The sequence below is a fragment of the Melospiza georgiana genome, chromosome 3 (genome assembly GCF_028018845.1).
Source record: "Melospiza georgiana isolate bMelGeo1 chromosome 3, bMelGeo1.pri, whole genome shotgun sequence".
Taxonomy (NCBI): domain Eukaryota; kingdom Metazoa; phylum Chordata; class Aves; order Passeriformes; family Passerellidae; genus Melospiza; species Melospiza georgiana.
In genome coordinates, this window is record NC_080432.1 from 16,387,716 (window position 1) to 16,410,324 (window position 22,609).

The 22,609-nt window shown below is 45.6% G+C and overlaps 1 protein-coding gene across 2 annotated transcripts in view; it reads left to right on the top strand.

Moving 5' to 3' along the window:
* The window catches only part of SLC24A3 (solute carrier family 24 member 3), a 100,191-nt gene that overhangs the window by 44,886 nt on the left and 32,696 nt on the right, over positions 1-22,609 (top strand). For both annotated transcript variants that reach the window (XM_058021517.1, XM_058021518.1), the window contains exons 3-6: positions 7,811-7,887; positions 15,307-15,381; positions 17,969-18,053; positions 19,620-19,723. In XM_058021517.1, coding sequence (XP_057877500.1) covers positions 15,316-15,381; positions 17,969-18,053; positions 19,620-19,723 — 255 coding nt within the window. In that variant the 5' untranslated portion in view covers positions 7,811-7,887; positions 15,307-15,315. The remainder of the gene's footprint in view (positions 1-7,810; positions 7,888-15,306; positions 15,382-17,968; positions 18,054-19,619; positions 19,724-22,609) is intronic.

Consider the following 22,609-nt stretch of genomic DNA (forward strand, 5'->3'; position numbering starts at 1 on the left):
GCTAATTGCTGGAAAGCAATTAGTTTGTTCAGACGAGGCTGTGGTGGTTCCCATCCATTGAAGATCTTGCTTGCTGCATCCTCTCCTTTCCACAGCCATCCCCAGTTCCCATCTGACTCTGCTCAGCAGAATGGTGTGCAGTTGCCCAGACTCTTTTTAGAAATATTGTGTTTCATCCCATTTCTTGGGACAGCACGTGTCCCAGTCTTCTCTGAGATGGTCATTGCTGGGTGCATGATGAATGCATGTAACACTGAGAAAATTGTTGAAATCTCAGCCTGGAGTAAGGGAATCGCTGGTGGCAGGGTAATAAGGGGGCTGAGAAACCTCCCAGTTGAACCTGGACATTTTCAGCTACTGTATCAAAGTGCAGTAAAACTGGAAAAATTGGATTAAATAATGGCCAGACCATGAGCAGGTAACTCTGGGGAACCTGTCAGGTGTGAGCTGAGAGTCTGAGGTACGCTTGGAGGAGCAGAGGGGTGTTCAGAAATACCAATGAACTGCAAAAGGAGCTGGAGATGTGATGAGGGCACAAGTAAGACCCCTGTGCTGTGGGTTTCAGCCAGGCAGAGAGCTGACTGCAGCTCTGTTCCAGAAGAGCTGGGCTTGTGGCTGATCCAAGCCAAGCTGAAGCCAGCGATGTTGGATGCTTTGGAAAAGGTTAGCTGTCATCCTGAAAGCTTTGTCACCTAAAAATCCCTCCCATGCTAATGTTTACACCCCCAAGAATTCCCTTCTAATGTACTTTTATTGTTCTATCAAAGTAAAGAATTGCTCTAATTTCCTTTTATAGAAGCTTTAGGTAGGTGTAGCATTTTAACCTTGCAATCTTGGAATGGAAATTTTCCCTGCCAGTTTTACATGCAAAGAGCTAAATGATGGATGTCTGAAGTATGGAACTGTCTCTGATTTGCTAAACATAATTTCCATAAGATTTAAGTGCCTGAGCACTTTAAGCACCTTGTGTTGGAAATGGGAAAGGAAAATTGCTTCTGTTGTGGCTGAGAGGGAAAGGAACCAGATCCTCTGGGTGTCATTTAAGCTTAAATGGAAAATCCTAACACGTTCTGGGTCCTGTCCTGTGCTCCCCAGGGTGTCAGGGGCTCTCTGTCATAGCAGGGCTGCCCTGCCTTTTCAACCAACTCTGGGTCTCTAGAGGAGACAGGCCATGTGTCCTCATTATCCAGAACCAATCTCCAAATAATGGTAAACACTGATTACATCAAAGTAAGAAAATAGTTAATGGGATGCCTAATGTAAAATAGCAGAGATTGTAATAGCTTTAAGCATTTATACATTCAGTGGAGCTTAAAGCATATTAGAGCTGCTCCACAGATGAACCTGGACAGTTCAAATGTTGAAATTCATTTGCAGGCAGTAAATCCCTGCCCTGATGGCTTTGGGGGAGGCCTGGAGCAGAGGCTGCTTTGGCAGGAGGGCAGTGCTGGCTTGGGGGCTGCATTCTGTGACCTGTGAGGGCTTTTCCAGCCCAAAGGGTTCTGTGACTCCAGGGTCTCTGTCCCCCTCACATCCTCCTCTGGCCCAAGGTGCTGTCCCTGTGCCACATTCCAGGTGCTCACAGTGGCATTGCCCTGCTGCTTGCCAAAGCCAGCCCGTGTTGAAGCTGCCTTTATTCCTTGACCACATGTTTAAGCCACAACTTTAAACATGTTTCTGGAAAAATCCAAAAGTTTGGTTCTTTGCAGGAGGTTGTTTTGGGTTTTTTTTTTAATATGCTCCAATCCATGTTCCCACCCACCCCTGTATTCCCAGGGGAATTTGCTCCCCTCCTTTGAGCTCATGGCATCCCTGCATCCAGTACTTGGGATGCTGAGAGGTTAAAAAGTCCCTCCCTTTCCCACCCCCCCAGAAAAGCAGAGAGGTGACAGCAGCATCTCTTCCTTTCCAGGTGGCTTTATAGAAGTGCTTCTTGTAAAGTTGCCTTTTTTGGTTAGCCTGCCCATGGATAGGAGCACAATATAAATATTTGTTACCCAAAATAAAGCTAATGAAAGAGGGACTGTATTCCGTTCCAAATCAGAAGAAGTCTGGGAACTCCAGAATAGCTGTAATTAAGCCAGTAAATTATTAGGAATTTCTGGCAGTTCGTTTGAGGACAGGAACCAGCCAGGGATTTGTTCTGTTCTTGCTTGGTTTTTGTTCTTCTTGTTTGATTTTGTTAAGAGCCTTCCTTGTACCAGCTATTTCTGCCCAGAGTGCGTGGCTGATAATGGATCACTTTGCAGGAGCATTGCATTTGTCAAGGGTAACATCTTGATCCAGCACCAGCTGCGGAGCTTTCACTCAGGTCTGTAAAAGTTGTACCACTGGCACTTGTGCTGATAGCTCCCTGTGCTGCCTCTCACAGGGAGCAATTGCTGCTCAGGATGGGGCACAGAGCAGAGCAAAATCTGCTGCAGATAGATAATAGAAAATATATTATATATTATATATAATATACAATAGATAATAGAAAATATATTATATATGATATAATATATATAATATACAATAGATAATAGAAAATATATTATATATTAATTATATATTATATATTATATATTATATATTATATATTATATATTATATATTATATATTATATATTATATATTATATATTATATATTGTAATAGAACATATATTTATATATATTAATATATAAATTTAAAATATAAATATATATATAAATGTATACTTACATGTAAATATATATTTATATCTAGTATGTATTATATATATAAGATACTATATATACTATATATACTATATATATATATATATATATATATATATATATATATATATTTATGTATATGTATAAGCAGCCTAACTATAGCATGGTCAAGTGAAACACGGGAAGATAAAAGCTCAAAGATCCTGGGAAGCAATTGCCAGATTCTTGCTGTGACAGAAATTAGTTCCTGTACTGAACAAAGGAAAGTATAACCTTCTCTTTAAAGGTCACTTGCTGCTGTTATTTGACTTAAACTCTCTCTGACCCATATGCTGTAGCATATTATTTATTATTTCTGATTTCTCCCCCATTTTTGCTAAGATATATGTGCTTGTTGTCCTTGGATCTCGATGCACCTCTGACCTTGCAAGCAACTCATTTGCACTGCAGCCAAGGCAGAACCTTTTTGACTTCACAAGGGCTCTGCTTGTGTTTAGGGGTTTGTTCCTTCAAGGCTGTGCTTCCTGCAGTGGAGGAAAGCACCAGGAGAGTGTGTGTGCAGCTGGCATAGGGAAAGAGCCCCATGATGGAGCAGGACTTGATTCTGGGGAGTGAGGAGTGTGCAGGGCTGGGCTTTTCACGTGCTTCTTTCAAAGGAGATGCATTTTGCACTTTCTGCACAGTTCTGAACATGTGAAATTCTGGAGAATTGTCAGCCAGAGGTGTAAGGAATGACAAGCTGCTCAGATTTTGGGGACACCCCACAGAACCATGCATGCTGTGGCTGTGTGCATGTTTACACCCAGGTAAAACAGCCCTCCAGCCTGGCCAGAGCTACCCTCCCTGGAATTGGTGCTGAGAGGCAGCAGTGGGGCTGCTCCGTGGGTGCAGGGCCCTGGGAGCTGCTCTGGCAGCTGCTGGGATTTCTCTCCACAGTAGCAGGGAGTAATGTTTGTTCTCACTTCCCATGCAAATGAGCTGCCAGCTCTGAATTCCCCGTGGTGCACAGGGTTCACCATCTCATATTCCTCCATCTCCTCCCTCCTTTCTTCCCCCAGCCCATGCGTAAGTTGCTCAGTAGAAACACAGACCTCTCCCATTCTGTTCACACCTGCTCTGTCTGGAACAGGTACCTGGCCAGCCTCAGTGGCTCCAGCAGGGATGCTCCCACCCCTCTGCCTCTTGCTGCCACCTCTGCTGGGTGACTGTCCCCCAGGGGCCAGGCACAGAGCCTGGAAAAGCCCCTGCAAGGTGTGGGATGGTGTCTCTAGGCATGCTGCATGATTTACTGTGGGCTCTGTGCCCCGTGCTGCTTCAGCTGCTGCTTTGCAGCAAGGTGGAGGCAGGAGTGAAACATTAGCAAAATGTTTTATTATTGATGTATCACCATAGTTTGGCTCTCTTTGCATTTTGGCTTATGCCACTGCGATGTAAGCACCATTTTCACTTAGTACAGAGTAAAACATTTATATATATATGTGTGTGTGTGTGTGTGTATTTATATATTTATATTTATATATTTGTATATTTATATATAATTTTATATTTTATATTTTTATATAAAATATATTTTATATATATTTACATATATATTATATTTTATATATTACATATAATATATTATATGTAATATATATTTTATTTTAATATATTTATATATAATATATATTATTTATATATTATATATTTAAATTTATTCTATATTTATATATAGAATATATATGTTATATTATATATATTTATATAAATAATATGTATATTAAATATATATTAAATATATATATTATATATTTAAAGGTACATATATATATGTGTGTGTGTGCGTGTGTATATATATATATATATATATATATATATATCATAGGTGACAACAGCAGAATTCACAGAGAAGGAATTGTGAGGACAGCATGAGAAAACGAACCAAGGCTGTAAATTTGTGAGTTTTCTGTGCTGGTAACTCACTGGGCAGGCTGAACATCTTTCATTTCTTATAGCTGTGGGAGATTTCCCAAGGGTTTTCTTGTCCCCAGAGTAGAAACACTGGCTAGCAATATAAAGACTTCCTAAAAAAATAAGTGGATGTCACAGCATTGGGAACTATTGCTCCAGTACAGTGCTGGATTTTTGGAAAAGTAATCCTTTTGGAGAGGTGGGAACATTAAATGTGAAGAGGGAAAGGAGGAGCTGGGAAGAGGGTTGTGAAAAGTGCCACCCCCAAGGAAAGGTACAGCAGCACCTTCCCTGCACACCTGGCCTGGGCAGAGACAGGTTTGTGTTGTGTCAGCCAGTGCAGAACCTTCTGTGAGTCACCTGTGGCCTGGGCTGAACAGGGTTCCAATTTTGCACGTTAATTGAGAGTAACAGGACAAGAATTAATTCCAGCTCATTGTATTATGACTAAAATAATTTTCTCTTGGCAGGTGCAGATCCAGACTTTTCCTCTGAATCTGGCCATACCTTTTTGATGGTATCCCCAAAAGGTGTGGGGTCCATGTGCTGCACAGCAGCCTGTCAGAACACCTGGGGTCAAGTGCAAAACAGCACAGCTTCTCACACCTAATGCTCATCTGTTCCTGCAATATTTACCTCCTTTTTCAAGGCCAATCCATACCTTGCTAATGGCCATCTAATTCCAGTTATGTGAATAATCCTTATATTCATTCACAGTTCTACAAGTTGCCCCAGTGCAAGGTAGAACTGCACCCTTGGAAAGAGTGTTGTTCAGCCCTTGGTTTTCAGGGAATGTGACCCTCAGGAACTGAAAACTGAGACTGAGTTGTGTATGTCCAAGGGCTGGAACCCCCTGGGAAATGCACCAGGAATTGTGCCTGATGCCCACAATGCAGGAGGGAACTGGGGAGGTGCTAAATAAGCTCTGTGAAGATCCTGCCCTTCCCCTGCTCCAATCTGATACCTGCCAAGTCTGCAGGACCAGAGTGGATTATCAGGCAGAAGTCTTTTCTTCTTTGAGTTTAGGTTCGTTGGCAGGGTGGTTGGGGTTTTTTCTGTGCAATCAAAATAAACCTGGCAAAATCTGCACCTATTTTCTGACAAAGGCTGGGGACGCTTTTAGTGAAATAACAAACTGTCTGGGCTTTTATAATCCACTAAATAGGGCAGCTGTTGTTGGAGTGGTGTTCCAGCAGCACCCTTTATTTCTTCTTAGAAAGGAGCTCCTGTGTTTTGCAAAGCTCTCCTCTTATCTGTACTCATCTGCACCTGATGCAGCTAATAAAAATGCAGCAGATTTCAGATTTGCATACATTAGTTTATAATTGCATGTTTCCCAGTGTAACCCTCTGAATGTGTTTGTGTTGGGGATGATGTTGTGGAGGATGTGCTGATGGACATTTTGGATTTTCTCTGAATAGCAGGTGCATTTCCTGCCTGAGGGAGCACTGGGCATTTCTGCTGTGCGCAGGAAGGAGGGCCAGGATTCCCAGCCACTACCCTAAAGACACCTTATGCTATTTTTGTACTGTTTCTTCCCCATGTGCCTTTACCTTAGGTGCACTTCAGGCCCCTTGAACCTCCCAGAGACTCTTGATAAAGGGATTGTATTTTTATCATCTGTCTGTAATGAATGTAAAGTCTCAGAAGCAGCTGCAGGAGGAGGGGAAGCACACACACGTGTATTGGCAAACAATTCTGCATATTGCTGCAGGCACACCTCCCTTGTGTTTCCTGTGGTCAGGAGTTTTTCTTAAAGCTTTGAGGGAAACACTGGATTTTGACATAATGATGTTTTGCTGAGGAAGGATGAATCCTTTACACCTCATTTACCTTTGCTGTCTCTCAGCTTCCACAGTGTTTTGTGTTGCTTGTTGGGGTTTTCCTCACTCCTGTCCTTGTGCTGGTACCTCCCTGACTACTTCCTTAGGCTGCACACCTAACACAGGGATTTCTGGCAACCTTTGGCAGTTCTAACACAGCAAATGTGCTGGGGTGGGAAGGGAGGGCAGCCTGGCAGGACTTGTTCTGCCTTGGAAGGAAGGAGTCACAGCTCCTGGAAGTGGTCACAGCTCCTGGTGGGTGAGTCCTGACTGGTGATGAAAAGTCACAGGCATTGCTGGTTCTCATAAAGGAGAAGGGTATTGCTGTGTTCCTCTGTTGTGGATATTTTAAAGATGCTTCTGCTAATTTGTTAGGACTCCTTATAGAATTTTCCAATCCATAGGAATACAATTAACGGTAATAAGCTGAGCCTTTGGGTAAAAGATTGTATGTAAAAAAGAATGGTTTCCTCCTCTGGTGCAGTGCCTGGGTAGAGCTGTTGCTTGCATGAGGAGCAAAATTAAAATGCAGCTGCCTTTTGCTCAGTTATTGCTTCAGAGGCAGCAAAACCAGGAGAGTGAGCTGGATTGTTTTTCCATTTAATCTTCTGTGCAATTGCTAATTAAGTCCCTATTGCTGGAGCTTTATTAATGCTAAAGATGTGAAAGGCAGAAGGAGCCTGCTAAAGATGTGAAAGGCAGTTTGATTTTTTCCAGCTGATGGCTGAATGTGAAGAACTGACCATTAGAAGAAAGCTGTTGTTTCAAAATCTGGAATTACTGAGAAGCACTTGAATGCTAGACCATCATCTTCACACTGGCTTTTTGATTTATAACCCAAAGCCATTCCTGCAGCCTAATTGCCAGGCTGTTCTTAAGAGCTTTATAATCCAATTAACATCCAGAGCATAATAAGGCATTTGAGCAAATGGAGGGAATTTGTCTTTTGGTGACTTGCAACAGTGCATTTGCAGCAAAGGCTGTGAAATGCTTGCTGTGCTCCTCTCCATGGTTCTCTGGATTGCTGGGCAGTGGGAACAGAGCTGCCAACCCCTGCAGGAGATGTTGCACCTGCTCTGAGTGCTTCCCTCGAGGAAGGAGCCGTGCTGTGCTCTAGGGGGGCATCTGTGGGTCACAGGGTGGTGCTGGCCACAGCAGGAAATGGCACAGTAAAATTTGGGGAAGGAGGTGCCTGAGTTCAAGGTAAGCTGAGCCCCAGGGAGGTGAGGCAGAGCCTGTGGCAGCGGCTGCAGGGCTGGGTTGGGCGCCTCTTGCTGTGCTACTGAGCAGCTCGTGGGGTGGGTGTGAGGAGCTGATTAAACATCTGAGCTTTCTTTCCCCCCTCCCTGCTTTTTGCAGCTCTCCATGAGTTCCCCAATGACATCTTCACCAACGAGGACAGGAGACATGGAGCTGTTGTCCTGCACGTCCTCTGTGTAAGTGTTGTGACTTTGCCTTTCTTCTCCTGCTGGCACGGACAGGGCCTTGTGTGCTCAGGAGCTCTGAAGTTATTTTCTCTTCAGTGCATTTTCATCTCCTGGATGGACTGTGAAGTCAGGGATGTGATGTTTTTTGTTCTTGGGATCTTCTGATATAAAGGAGTCAATAATGGAAGGATGGTTTAAACTTGCTTCCCATTTTTATTTTTTCTGTAGACACCATCAGAATGTCAGGCCACAGTAAAAAGAAAGTTGTCTCTGAAAATGGGACAGTTTAACATCTTTAAGATGAAAACCAAATGCCAGAGAGCTAAAAGATACAGGAGTTCTGCAAGAAGTAACTCTGGGACTCTCTGAAGTTTATGGGATGGAATAACTGACATAGAAATATCCATGGCATTACATGGATTGGAAAGTTTGCTTTATCAGCTCTTTGAGTTACATCAGAGGCATTCTTAAGCAGCCAAGAAAATACCTGCTCCTAATGCACGTTTAGAAGCTTTCAACAATTTTTAGTCAAATACTTTTAACAATTTTTAGTCAGCTTAAATGAGCAGTCACCATTAGCTGTAAGAAGTGATTCATGATTTCTTTTTGAGCATAAATTAGATTGCATTGTGTATTTTAATGTGAGCCCTCTGTGTAAGGATTTTATTTTGGCTAAATAGCTGCAGAAATTTGTTGAGTAACGTTGCTATTGACCGTGCCTGGCAAGTTCAAGAATCTCAAGTTTCCATGGGAACATTGAGCTTTGAAATGTTTTGGAAACTGAGCACTGGACCCGAGCTGGATTTTATACAACCAACAAGAATACTCCTAAAAATTCATATATAAATTCAGTTGTGAATATGCCCTTAACATGTACCAAAATGGAGTCTGGAGGACTGAACTGTCTAGTTCAGAATAAAGAGAAAAATCTGTTTTTAATGAGAAGTAGAAAAGCATCCACTGTCCCAGCAGAAATGTACTCAGTTTCTTCCCTGCTAGCAAACAGCAAGGCAGCTCCCTCCATCCATTGTTCCATGGGTGCTCCATTGTTCTCTGCAGCAGTTTGGTGGACTTAGGAAAATTTACTGACCACTCTTTGTCTTGTGGTCCTTGAGGTGCAGGACCTGGCTGGATTCAGCCTCTCCAGTACTGAGATAGCTGGAGAAAACCTCTTGTCAAAGTAAAAAATTATACTCAGATAAAACAGAAAATGTTAGCATTTAACAGCCTGCCTCTAGTCTGGGTTGGAAGGGGTGCTCTGAACGTCCAGTTCTGTTTTTTACCTCCCAGAAATAGTTACCAAACGTGTGATGAAATCAGAGCAGAAGCAGAAATGCACTTTTTTAGGGGAAGGAGGATACAGACACAGAGTTTTTTTTGCCTCTACTGAGGTTTCTTCGTGGGTTTGAGGAAACTGGACTGTAAAAGGAGCTCTGTAATGGCGGGGAGAACAATGCAGTGGTGATTAGAGGTCATCACCATGCTTCTCATGTTAGTGACCTCCCCTTAAATAGTTTCTGTTCATTGCAGTAAAAATGTTGTTCTCTGCCCCTTTGCCTGTGCTTTCATGTTTAATTCTGAAGGACATCAAGGCAAAGCTGGTTTTCCAGAACCCAGAGGAATGGGACAAAAGCTATCACAGAGACCTTGGGAAGAGCAGGAGGCTTCCCAGGGCATCCTCTCCCTATTGTTTAATTAAAAGGGAAAAAAGACGCCAGCAAATCTTCACAGTGGGGCTGTGTGAATTACTAAACATGATCTGATACTGCACAAAAATGAAAGTTAATCCCTAAACACTTGAAAAATGTAGGAAAAATGGGCAGGTCAGCAATAGTTTTAGGCTTGAACTGAAAATACTTTGGTTTGAAGAAGAAGTGGGCCACTGAGGCCATAATTCAGGTTAGAGTTATGGTGTTTAATTTCTTCTGGATACCTTTTCAGAGCTCAGCAGCTGACTGCTTCACTGCCATTCATCATTTCCATGAGCTGCTGAGTAACTCCCCACTAAGTCACTGGTTTGGGATGTTCATTTTGGAGGGGCCAGGGTCTGGATTTTAAGTCTGATGCTGTTCCTACAGCCTGGGAGCTCCCCAGCACCCAGGGGCTTCTTTTTGCAATCTTAACATCACTGTTTGTAGAATCATAGAGTAGGTTGGATTGGAGGGAAGCTTACACATTATCCAGTTCCAGCTCCCCTGCTATGGCTTGGGACAACTTCCACTATCCCAGGTTACTCCAAGCTTTGTGCAGCCTGGCCTTGGACACTTGCAGGGACCCAGGGGTAGCCACAGCTTCTCTGGGCACCCTGTGCCAGAGACTCAGCACCCTCACAGGGAAGAATTCCTTCCCAACACCCAATCCACCCTGCCCCCTGTCAACATGAAGCCATTCCTCCTTGTCCTGTCACTCCAAGCCTGTGTCAAAGTTCCTCTCCAGCTCTCCTGCAGTCCCTTTGGGTGCTGGAAGGCTGTGTAGGTGCTCTCTTAACCTTTTACTGGGTTTCATTTTGTTCCTGATGTCCCCCTGCAGATCCTCAGCCCTGCCATGCTCTGGGGCACTGGCACCAGTTACCCTCTCCAGACAGGAGGGAAATGGCTTTGCTGAGAAATTCCCAAGGGGAATTTGAGAGAGAATGGGGGGGTTTGGGTCTCTGCATTACCCTGGTGTTTTGACAGCACAGTGTTGCTTCCTCCTTTCCCAGCCTCCTCCAGCAGGTCTGGAGTGCAGAGTCAGGATATTTTGTCTTGCCAGCGTGAGGAGCCTGTTCATGGTCAGAGCTGAGCCTGTCCCTGGGCAGAGCAGGGTGGAGGAGCAGTGTGTGTGCTCAGCCATCCATCCCTCCTGCTCCTGCCTTGCCACTGCCTCCTGTAGCCATGGGAACAGGCTCTGACAGCCCCTGCCTCCCTCCTGCCAGGAGCTGGGGAATGTAGGTCGCCCTGGACGGGTCCTGTCTCTGTTTCTGCATCGGGTCAGTAGCCAGACACATCTCATTCCTGCAGCACAGGGCTGTCTCCTTAGGGGCTTCATTTCTCCAGTGCCCTGGCCGTCTGTGGGAGCACTGCTGGGCACATCATGGTACACAAACTGCTGGGCACATCATGGTACACCAACTGCTGGGCACATCGTGGTACACAAACTGCTGGACAGAGTCAACCCAAGCTCTGTGGCTTCCTGCTTTGGTTGGGGTTTTTAATTTCCCTCCAGCAATGGAGTTTTAGGTGGGTTTGTCTCGGAATCTCTGCTGCTCAGAGTGACCCCAAGATGTCTTAGAAAGTCTCTTTTCCCAGCCCGGTGCTTGAAGAAGGAGTCAGAACTCTTCTGTTCTCATTCTCAAGGTTGTTAATAGTTTCTTATCTATAAAATTCTTTCTCCTGGCATGCCAAGGTCCACTCAGCAGGACAGACAGAGACACTCTGGCCACCCCTGGGGCGGTGTTACCTTTTAATACTAAAAACTACATGTGCATTATTTACAATAACTTCCCAATACCTATCACCTATGTTAGACAGTGAGCTTCTACTCTAAACCAATCTAAAAATGCCAACATCACCCAGAAGATGGAGGCTAGGAAGAAGAAAAAAGAAGGAAAGGGCACGCCCAAATTCCTCCATTTTTGGGACCCTGAGCCCCCATTCTAAAAACCCCAAAAAATTTCTATTTTTCACCTGGTGACAAACTAACTATTATTCTAATTAAACCCTTTTAACTTGTAATTCTTCCTATAAGGGTTGGTAATTGTTTTTTCCAAGGGCTGAATCAAAGGCACAGAGGTCTTGGGCTCTGTGTGAAGGTGTCTGAGCCCCCCAGAGCCGCCAGAGGAATTTCCTGGGTTCCCACAGGTTTGTGATGCAGTCAGAGTTGAGAAAAGCCCTGTGCTTGGCTAAGGTGGTTTCAGGGGTGGACCCTTGCTAGTCCTGACTCCCCAGGGCAGGGTCTGTGGGGCAGCAGCAGACACCCCACCCCTGCTTTGCTGCCAGCAGCAACCTCAGCCTTTCACAGCCCCCTGGGAAGGAGGCAGGGCTGCAGGGATTGCTGCTTCCACTGCATTCTGCTCTCTTGTGAAAAGCTTCCTTCACTCAGTGAAGCGAGGTTGAGTGTCAAGACTGTCATGGGAAGCTCAAAGGACTGCTGGACAAACATGAAGAATGACCATTTCTGTGCTGTGCAGTGGAACAAGTATTTTGAGTAAGAAACTTAATCACCTTTGATGCAGAGATTGCATCTCTGTTTGTTAGAATCGTCATTTTAACATCAGTCCTAATGTGGTACTTAATCTGGCATTTATAATCCTTTTATGCAGAGCCATTGCATTTTCCTAATTTTTTAATGTCCCTTTTGACGGGGAGGAGGAGTGAGTGTGTTTTTTGAAGTGTATTGCCTGGCTAAAGACTCCCATATCATCACTTAGAACTGAATGAAACTGGGGCTGAGCCTTATTTAGTGTGTTGAGTCCTCCGTGTTGTACTCTGCTGCCATTGCACAGGCCATATTCTGTGTCCCCCAACCAATTCCTTACTTCCCAGTGGCACTTCCAGGTGGAACACACTTCAGTCTGTGCTGCCCTGCTCCTTTCCAGAGCTGCTGCTCCTGTGGTGCCCATGAAGACAGGGGGCCATGTGCTGAAGGAAAAATCCATGTGATTCCTTGATGAAATCACAGGATGACTTATTTGAAATCTCAAGATGTGATGTTGGCCCTCTCCTCACAGGACATGCCATGCAGACTGGCCTCCTTGATGCTCCTGCCTCTCCTCCCTCTTGCATAAAAAAGCCCCCTCCTGCTTGTGTTCCTGCTGGCCCAAACTCTTAATATTGCTTTGTTGTGTTTGTTTAAGAAGCAAACAAACAAGCCCCACCAAAAAGCCCGAAGAACTTCCAAGGAAGTCACAGTTGCTCTCCTCATGTGTTCACTGACTGTGGGCAGCTTCCAGTGATTTAGGCTGTGAACAAGGCTGGGGTTTAGCCAGATACTCCTTCAATTCTGACACTTTGCACTTTATTGCACCCACTTGAATGAACTTAGGAAGACTCAGAGCCAAAGCCAGCTTTGTGACAGCAGTGAGGTCATTAAAGGGAATGCTGGAGTGTGCAGGTGCCGTGGGCTCAGCCTGGTCAGTGCACTCTGTCCTGAGGAGTGCTGTGGGTTTGCTTTAGTGCTTCCAGCTCCTGCAGCAGGGATACAGTCCCCACTCCTGGGGGGAATGAGCAAGAGCCTGGAGGGGCAGTTCTTTCACATTTATTTTTCTGTTCCTTACTCATTTCAGTGCCCTTTTTGCCTTTTGTCTTGTACCTGATCCTACTAATGAGAAAGCATGGGCAGACAAAAGCAAATTCCCTTGTCACCCTTGAAGGTGGTTGCTGTGCCCTCTCAAAACCTGGACACCATGAGACTCCACTTTGATGCTGGGATGCTTGGGCAGTCTTGAGTGCACTGGAAGCGACACAGTCCCTCCCCTGGCATCATTTGAATGTGCATCTAAAATTCCAGAGTAGGAATTGTCTAAACTGAAGAACTGGTGGCCCTGGTGCCTCTGTGAGCCCTGTGGAGCGTGGCATCATCTGTGGACACCTACAGTGCAATGCAGTGCATGTGTGGGGGCATCTGGGGTGAGCTGCCTGGGCTCTGGGGCATGGGATGCTGTGGTGGCTGCCTCCCCTTCGCCCCCATTACCTTGCCTGCCTCAGGGAGGTGCAGGAAGCCCAGCAGCCTTGTGGAGCCCTGTGCTCCGTGGGTGTGGATCGTGTCAAATGGAGAGGACATGCTCACTTTACAGGAATGATGCTGCTGCACAGATTAGCCTTCTTGAGAGGCATTACTGTGTGTTGGGGCAGGGCACTGAGGGCATGACTCACTGCAGATTATTATGATTAGCAGATCAAAAATCTAAGCTGAAGTTAGGCACCCTTTATCTGTTATGTTTCAATGGAATTTGGCCACATCACTCTCTGGAGCCCGTTCTGATCCTTGTTCCTATCTTCCTTTATCTCTGTTGATACAGTTGGTATTGTGTCAGCAGCTGGTGCTCCCTTTGCAGGATCAGGTTCTTTGCTGCACCCAACAGAGTTGGAGACCTGGAATTTTGCTTACTCTTGTGGTCCCCGGGGCTGTTTTGCAGTGTAAGATTTTCTAAAAGCCTAAGTTACACTTACTCATGTTTATGACAAGTGACAAAGAAGCACAGAAACTATCCAAGTGACATTCCAGCACCTCTTGTGTCAAGATTGTGTCAAAATCATTTGTTATAATTAAATTCCCAACTCTAATCCTGAAAAAAATACACTTGAATTATTTTTGAGCTTGAAAAGTTTTCATGGCTGAGATGTACAGTAATTATTGATTTTTTTTGCAGCAAACTTGTAACTCTGGCAAAGTAGAATCTGTGTTTTTGATGGGGCTGGGGGATTTAAACCTGTTCCTGGAAAATCAAAACAAGAACAAAAAAACTGGAGGCCATTTTTATTTCTGCTTTCCCTCCAGAGAAAAGTACTCTGGTCTCCTCACATTGCCTGAGCTTCTGCAGGACTTCATCAATAAGCAAAGCTAGAGGATCTGTGGGTGATGTGCTTGGAACTATGGTTCCCTAGGATTAATACACTGTTTTTCTACAAATATTGGCCACTTCTCTCAGCTGTAGTCAGTCACTGGAGCTGCACTGCTTGTGGAAGTAACTCTGGAGTGAGCTCCTTCCCCGTGGGCAGGATGGGCCAGGTTGCCCTCCAGGGCTTTGCTGTGTGCATGTGAGCCACAGTGTTTCCCTCTTGGGGCAGAGATCAGGCCCCAGCACATTCTGTTTAATAGTACAGAAACCCAGATTAAGTGTTTCTTGCATGAAATTAAAGAACTGATTGGCCCAGTGTCTTTTCGAGTCCTGTGTTCCCCCTTGGTTATATTTTTTCCTATGTGAAGTTCAGCAAGATTTACTGCTGGGACCTAGGTGACATGGCAGGGCACTTCAGTCCAGAAAAAAAGCTTCTTTTCCAGAACACTAGATTTCAAAAGTTACTCCTCCAGGGTTTAGATTTTTACAGAACACAGTGATAGAAAAGCCTTGCACTGCCCAACAGGGAAAAAAAGGAAGGCGAAAGTACTTCAGTGTGGCTTAGTGATGTCCAGAGTAAAAAAGAAGGAAAGCAAAAATATTTCAATGTGGATTAGCAATGTCCAGAGAATTTTAAAAAAGGGAAAAAAAAGAGCAGCCTTTATGGTGAAGATAAAATGTTGGCAGTTTTTGATAGTTTATAAGAACTTTTGGGTAAATACTCCACGATCTTTCAGTTACATCCCGGACAGCTCTATGAATTCTTCTTGCAAGAGCATTTTATTTTCTTGCAAAGTCTGTACCAAATGAAACCTGGGATGGGTTGGGCTGCTGCCATTCAGTTGTGTGTGACAGTCTCCAGACTCAGCCCTCTCTCTCCTCCCTTGCAGGCTGTGTACATGTTCTACGCCTTGGCAATCGTCTGCGATGACTTCTTCGTCCCTTCGCTGGAGAAGATCTGTGAAGTGAGTGTTAGATGTTCCTTCCTCTTGTGCTGCTTTCACAGCACTTCTGGAGAGCCTTGGGCTGTGGTGATGGTGTATTTATTTGCTGTTGTCCTGCAGTGCTGCCTGTGCTGCTTGTCTTGTTGCTCAACATGACGTGTGTGTGCGTTGACTCAGCTCTGTGTTCTTCCTCGCAGGACAGGCTCTCCAGGTGCTCCAGGCATTCCCACTGGGGTGGTTCTGCTGCCTCCTGTTTTTGTGTCTTTGCAGATGTCTCTGCAGAAATACCAGGCCCTAGCCTTAGCTGACAGAAATTAAAACCTCTGGTGATTTATCCTGGTAGAAACCGTGGATCTTGTACCCTGCCCTCACAGTCATGATTGTCAGACCTTGTGTTGTGTGGGTGTGAGTTGTAAAGCAGCAGGGACAGCTAGGTCAGCTGTAAAGAAGCTTGTGAATGCTTCCAGCAATTACAAGGGACTCTGTTTCTCTTTGGTAAGGTCAGGATGCCTAAATTTTAGAAGACAAGGAGAACATTTTTGCCTAAATCAGCTCGGACAGCCACAGAGCGAGCACAGACCATGTGCCCAAAATTACTGCGAGCCATATCTGCTGTCAGTTCCAGCAGTGAAATCTCTGTGAGGGGAGAATATGGCTGGTTTTGGCAGTGAGAGATCTGTGCCATTTGTAGAAGACACCTGTCCATGTGCCTGGGAACAAGTGTCACCCGTCAGGGCGTGGGCTGTGCTGGCCCTGGGAGAGGTGTGGGAGCTGACAGGGCAAATAATTTGTGCTGACAGCACTGACGGAGGCTGTCTCCAAATTAATCTGATAGTTAAAGTTCAGCACTCTGCTGTGTGGGCCTTTTTTGCATCATCAAAGAAAAAAGCCCCCAGGAAACTCCACTTTTGATGCTTAAGTATAGAGGTAACTGAAAGGTAGCAACATAAGGCAGGAGCTTCTGTCCTGCAGAGTTGCTGCACCCTCTGGGCCTGAATCTGGGGAACCCCATTGCAAGGTTCAGGAACACTGGTGTGAGAATGGGGATAGGAGATGCTGGGGGTTGTGGACACACTGTGTTCTTTGACTTCCCCTCTCCCAGGCAAGTGAACCTGACTGGTAACTGTGGCTCTAGAAGCTGGCTCAGATGTCTGTGGGTGAACAAAACCTGAGCTGAGTGAGCAGTGTCCAGGAGAGGCTTGTATTTTGGGGTGCTGTCAGTATGCCCAAGGGCAAACCACCCTGCCGTGATGTCAGCACAGCTGTCTGGTGGCTGTGCCACCTTGGCTGGTGGCTGTGCTCTCAAGAGGCACCACCATGAGTTCCAGCAGCTATTGTAGGATGGATGTTCCATAGTTTCACAGAGCATCCTGCAGAAGAACCTGGCCTTTGAGGATCTGCCTCTGGTCCTGTGAACTTCTTTCATGATAGTTTTAATCCTGTTTAAAATAGTTTTCCATAAATCTGTACTTTATCAGGTTCCACAAGCTTTATAGCACTCCAGCAGTACTGTGGTCTTCTGCTTCAAGGGCACTCCTGGTGAGGGCACATCCTGTCCTTTTCCCTTGTCCCCATAATTTATGTACAAAGGGTTGTTACCTCTGTGTGGGCAGTGGATAGAGTTACCCTCCCTCAGGGGTGAGGAATACCCATTGTGGAATCTTCAGAAAAGGCTGCTGTGATGATTTCTGTTCTTGTCTCTGTGCAAAGGTACTCAGGCAAGGAGGAAACAGCAGAGGAGCCCTGCAGTGTGCAGGGGAATGGGGACAGAGGGAGGTTTGCTGTGTCCTGCCAGGCTGGGGGGCAAGCCAGCTCTGCCAGGGACACTTCCCACCACCCTGAGCTGCCTTCCTCATGCTCCTGGCTGCCTTTCCTGTGCTCCCACAGTGGCAGCTGCTGCCTGGGTGTAGTAACAGCTCAGGGTGGTTGTTGCTCTTCTTCAGTGCCTTGTGGCATCTGCTGAGCAGATGCAGATGGGTGTTGGCTCAATGGGAGCCGGTGCAGATGGAACAGTGGGAGTGCAAACACAGAGGGTGTAATTAACCAAGGAAATCTTTGGAAGCAGCATATGCTGATGAAGTTTTTGTAGAACAGTGGGTCCTTTCCCTTCCAGAAGCCCCAGGTTTTAGACAGTCCCTGGGTACTGCTGAGGGACAGGTACAGGAGGTCAGTGATGTAGTCCAGGAGAAAGGGGGTAAGGAGAGGGTAAAGCAAGGCATAACTTGTGCCAGGGAAGGTGGCTGGAGGTGAATGAAGCCTGAGCCCTGTCCCTGCCCTTTACAGGTGAAAGTGGGAAAGATGAGGTGTGTGGTGCTGGAGTTGTGGAGCACACAAACCCATGAGTGGTGAACCTGCCTTCCCTGTTGGCTGCAATGGTGATCTTTCCCTCCTCTCTAAAAGTGTCTCTGGCATAACCTGCCCTCTCTGCCAGGCGATGCTCACTTCAGCAGCCAGTGCCTGTGGTGGCTTTTCCCCTATACTTAACCTTTGTTTACACAAAACTTTACAGGTACCCACTCTCAGCAGGCAGGTTAACGTTGGGACTGGAATTCCTTCAGCTGCTCAGTGTGGGATTCCTCAGCTAATCAGTGACTGTGTTTCTCTGCAGCGCTTGCATCTCAGTGAAGATGTGGCTGGGGCAACTTTCATGGCAGCAGGAAGCTCTGCTCCTGAGCTCTTCACATCTGTCATAGGTAAGGAGCCTGCTGCTGCTTCCCTAAACCTTCCAGTTTCCCTGGCTGTTTTCAGGGCTGAAATGGCATTGCTGTGTGCCTGCAAGGTTTGTTGTAACACTGGGCACACATGGCACTGACTGTGGGGAGTCCTTGCCACAGTCAAGGTGAACTGACTCTGGGGGTACTGTTGTCTTGACCCTGCCAAGCCAGGACAAGTGGGCATTTTACCATAGCTGCCCATGAGCCGGGTTTCACCTACATTATCCTCTCCTGTCCACTTTCCTGCCTTGTCTGCCACCCTGCTCCAGGGCCCTGTGGGAAAGGATTTCCCCCAGATTTCCCTCTCTGGTACCCTGGCACACTGTTCATGTCCTCAGTGGCAGGTTCTCTGCCATCACCTCCCCTCTGGTTAGTCTTCCAACACTGCTTTTCCCTGGAAAAGCCAGAGTGGGGAGGAGAAGAGGATTTGAAATTATTTCTTACAGCAACAGCTTGTCAGAGCATCACATTTCCAAAGCAGCTCTCTGCTTATGGAAAGTGTGATGAAGGGATTCAACCATCCTTAAGTTGCAAAACCTGGGAAACTCTCAGAGAGGGACTGCAGGCAGTGCTACAGAGTGATGTTCTACCCAACCACATCAAGAGGGTGAAGTGTTCCTGCTGTAAAGCTATGTGCTCTGCAGAGGTCTGATTGCACAAGCAAAGCCTTATCATTTGGGAACTTAAATTGCACCAAGTTGGGATTGTCCTTTGGTTAAGGGTAGTGCAGCACCAGGGTGAAAATAGTACCAGATTCCTTCAGGTGACTTAGAGAAGCCCTGATGGTCACCAGGATCATTTTCCTGCTGTGGTGTAACCTGCCAGGTGCCCTGTGCCACTTGGCAGGTGAGGGCTTCTGTGTTTCTGAGAAAAGGATGAAGCTGGAGAAAATATGTGAACTGGTGTTGGAACCTTAAAAGCAAGAGGTGAATTTAAACAGACTGACAGCTAGCAGGAGATGGAGTGTTATTTTTAGGCTGTCTTCCTAAGGAAAGGATTTTGTGCAGCACGGTGATGCATGTGTCTGTCAGTTCATCTCCCTCACCATTAACCTCATTGGCCAATTTTAACCAAATTTGACAGAAGAGCTCTGAAAAAAGCTTGTGGCATAGCCCCATAACTCATCCTGAGAGGCATCACTTGGCTTGTGAGTAGCTGTGGCCAGACAGCTCTGAATCATCTCCAGCTTCTACTGAAGCTTCATCCCACTGAAGCCAGTTGGGATGGGGATATGGGAAGGAGCAGAATACTGCTCAGGGAATATCTTAGGGGAGACAGCTTCCTGTGGATTTGTGTCCCACCAGCTGCTACCATGAGCTTGCAGTGTTTGTGGTGTGTATTGCCATAATGTTGGGTCACAATAGCAGGAAGTTCATAACTTGGATGTACTTGGTTTCCATCACACAATCCATTCAAGTCCCCTCAGAAAACAACTCTCTGCAGTTTGCCTTTAGAGTCATTAATAGGGTATGAGGTCTGCAATTTTATGTGAAGAAAAGTGAGCTCTTTCCCATTTACACAGCTTCTCTTGAACTTGTTTTTCAGGTGTTTTCATCACAAAAGGAGACGTGGGCGTTGGAACCATCGTGGGCTCGGCTGTGTTCAACATCCTCTGTATTATTGGTGTGTGTGGGCTTTTTGCAGGACAGGTAAGAGCATTTAATGATTCCTTACAGTTCTTGCTTCACCCTGTGCCTTGGCTGAACTGCAAAATCAGATGCCAGGTTCACCACCTTGCCACAAATTTCTCTGGTTTTGCTGTTTTTAATCGCACCCTGTGCTGTTCCTCCTGCATTTTGGAAATGAAAAACAGCAGCAGCAAAGGTCAGCTCAGGCATTTTGAGCTGCCCAAGGTGTGTGGGTGGGCAGAGGAATAAATGTTGGTTGTTTGCTCCTCGTGTAGTTTGTGACTGCTCTCCAGCATGTCAAACCACTGCTGACAACACAAGCTATTCATCTGAAATTAAAGCAATTAAGCTGTGAGATCTGAGCTGCTGTCTGAATTGCAGACATGATTGACTGTATAATTAAATACCTGAATCTGCATTTACCTTCACACTTGCCAACATGCCAAGTGTTTTTACAATCTCATAAATGTTCTCATAAATGCGTGTTACTGTGCAGACTTATTTGTAGAGAGGAGAAGCAGAGTCATGTTACCAGCACAGGGCAATGGAAGAAGAAGTGAGAAGACCTTGGTCAGTGTGGGAAAGCATGCAGAGAGATGGGGTTTTCCTTATGATCCAGTTCTGTTTTCCTTATGATTCAGTTCTGTTTTCATTAGCAGGGAAGTTTTGCAAGCTGAAGGTGAACATTTTCAGTGTGAGGAGGCCTCAGGATAAGGTCACAGCAGTACTTTTTAACCACCCACGTGCCCTGATTTGCATGCAGCATGCAGCTGGCAGCTACAGATGCTCGGTGTGTCAGTGGTTCTGCTGTAACTCTTACTGTGAAAACCCAGTTAATTGAGGTAAATTTTTAATGACCAAAGCCTTCCCAGGGCATGAGGCTCTGCTCCCCAGAGGTATTCTCCTGTCATCAACAGGACTTCCTTCTCAGGCTGCTTTTTTCATGCAAATGAAGGTGATTAACTGTCTAGCAGTTAATGATGGCAGAGGAGTCAATTCTGATTTTTATTCTCCACAATATTGATTACATGCCTCAAACCTGCTAAAAATTGGCTACAAATCACAGCTTTGGAAAAGACCTGCTGGAGTTTGGGGCTTGACAGAGAATGTCAGAATGTCAGAGGCCTTTTGCAGGTGGGAGATTGTTGTTTCGGAAGGATAAATCACAGCCAAAATGCTGTTGTAAAACATCTTCAGCCATGGTAGCTTTCAGAAGTTCAAGTCATCCTAAGCATAGGCTGTGAGTTTCTTTCAAGCCAAGCGTTGAGATTTTGACTGCTTTGCCCCATCTTTGTTTTCCTTGGGACTCTGCTGATGATTTGTGTGTGGTTTTGTCAAGTCACATAACCTCCCTTTGCTGCAGTCCAACCCTCAGAGGGTGGGTGAGCACTGGAATGATTGACGTCACCGTGTGGAACTGTGATTTTAGTGAGCAAATAAGAAATGTCAGTGTCAATAATTGCAATGTTTTAGATAAAACTCTGGATCAGTTCATGCTTTTCATTGTTTCCCAGCCTTTCACCAAAAAGTCATTCCCTCTTAGTGGTGTGATTCATGATTTGCTTTGTGTTAGTGTGAGTAAGAGTTTGGTTTTATTGTCAACAATGTCTCTACAGAGGCACTAACATAGGTGGTAAATGTGGTTGTTGGTGAGATTTCTGTTCTGCTGGGGCCTGGATCTCAGTAGTGAATTGCCAGGTGAGTCTGGGGTTGGTCAAAGCTGCTTGCTGTGCTCCAGGATTTTTTTTCTTTGAGCTCAGACCTGTGGATTGAGCAGCTGGAGCCCTCGGAATTTCAGATGTATTGCCCCTGAACTGGGAATCCCAGAGGTCAGACCTGCAGGGGCCTTCTGCTGCATTTCTGTTTTTTATTTTATTTTTGACTAGTAAACAGTTGAATTGTAAAATACTGTCCAGCCCTCTCCAGGATATGTTTTATTTTTAAATTAGATTGTAGTTTGTATGTGCTGTGTTGGATGTATTCTTCTTTGGCCTAAGAAAAGACTGGACTTGGTTATGTGCACCATGTTTAGAAAAAGAAACAAATGCACAGCCCCAGAAAACTGGCATGCATTTGCTTGAGCCCCAGCCCTAATTGTTTATTCTTCCAAGCCTTTACTGGCTGTATGCACACACTTTTCAGGATAAATCAGAATAAGCATCCCACTGCTGGAACGGGAGAAGGGAAGCGTGCCCACGCCTCTGCACACCTAAAAAAGGCATTGAAAGAGCATTGTGAAGGCTGAAAGTCAAACACTGCAAAGTTAGAAAATAGCAGTGTGAGGGTTCCCTGTGCACCCTTAATTTGCCCCCCCAGTGTGTGTGCATTATTATCCAGGCTTTAATTACGGAGTCTCTTGCCGGGATCTCCACGGGCTCCCTGCCTCCCTCTGCACACAGAACGGACTTTGCTCACTTAATGAGCAGATATTCAGGATTTTGTTTTCTCTTATTGTTCACTCTGTGCCCTTCTGCCTTATTTACCAGGCTCTATTCAAGCCCTGTTCCAGAGGCAGAATTATTAATTTCCTCTTGAACTTCTGCCGATCTCGGCGCTATTGTATCTGGGCAGTTGATGAGCAGTTAATTAATCTTCCCCAAACCTCTGTGAGATGAAGGGATGCTTTAAAGATGGGGAAACAAAGCACAGAAAGATTAAATAAAAAAGAATAACTTGTCTTTTTAGGGGCCAATTAGAGCTGGCACAGGCCTGCTCTTTCCTGTGGTGCATAGGATTCTGTGGCATGCATAGGATTCTCGTGGGTCCTGGTGCTGCTCCTGCTGCTCCACGAGGCTTTCCTTGCTGGAAAACCATGGTTTGAGTGGCCATGTCAGTCTGCACACAGCCCAGCTCTCCTTGGAAGCACTCAGCTCCTTGAGCCATATGAGCCCCTCTTCTCCTCATTCC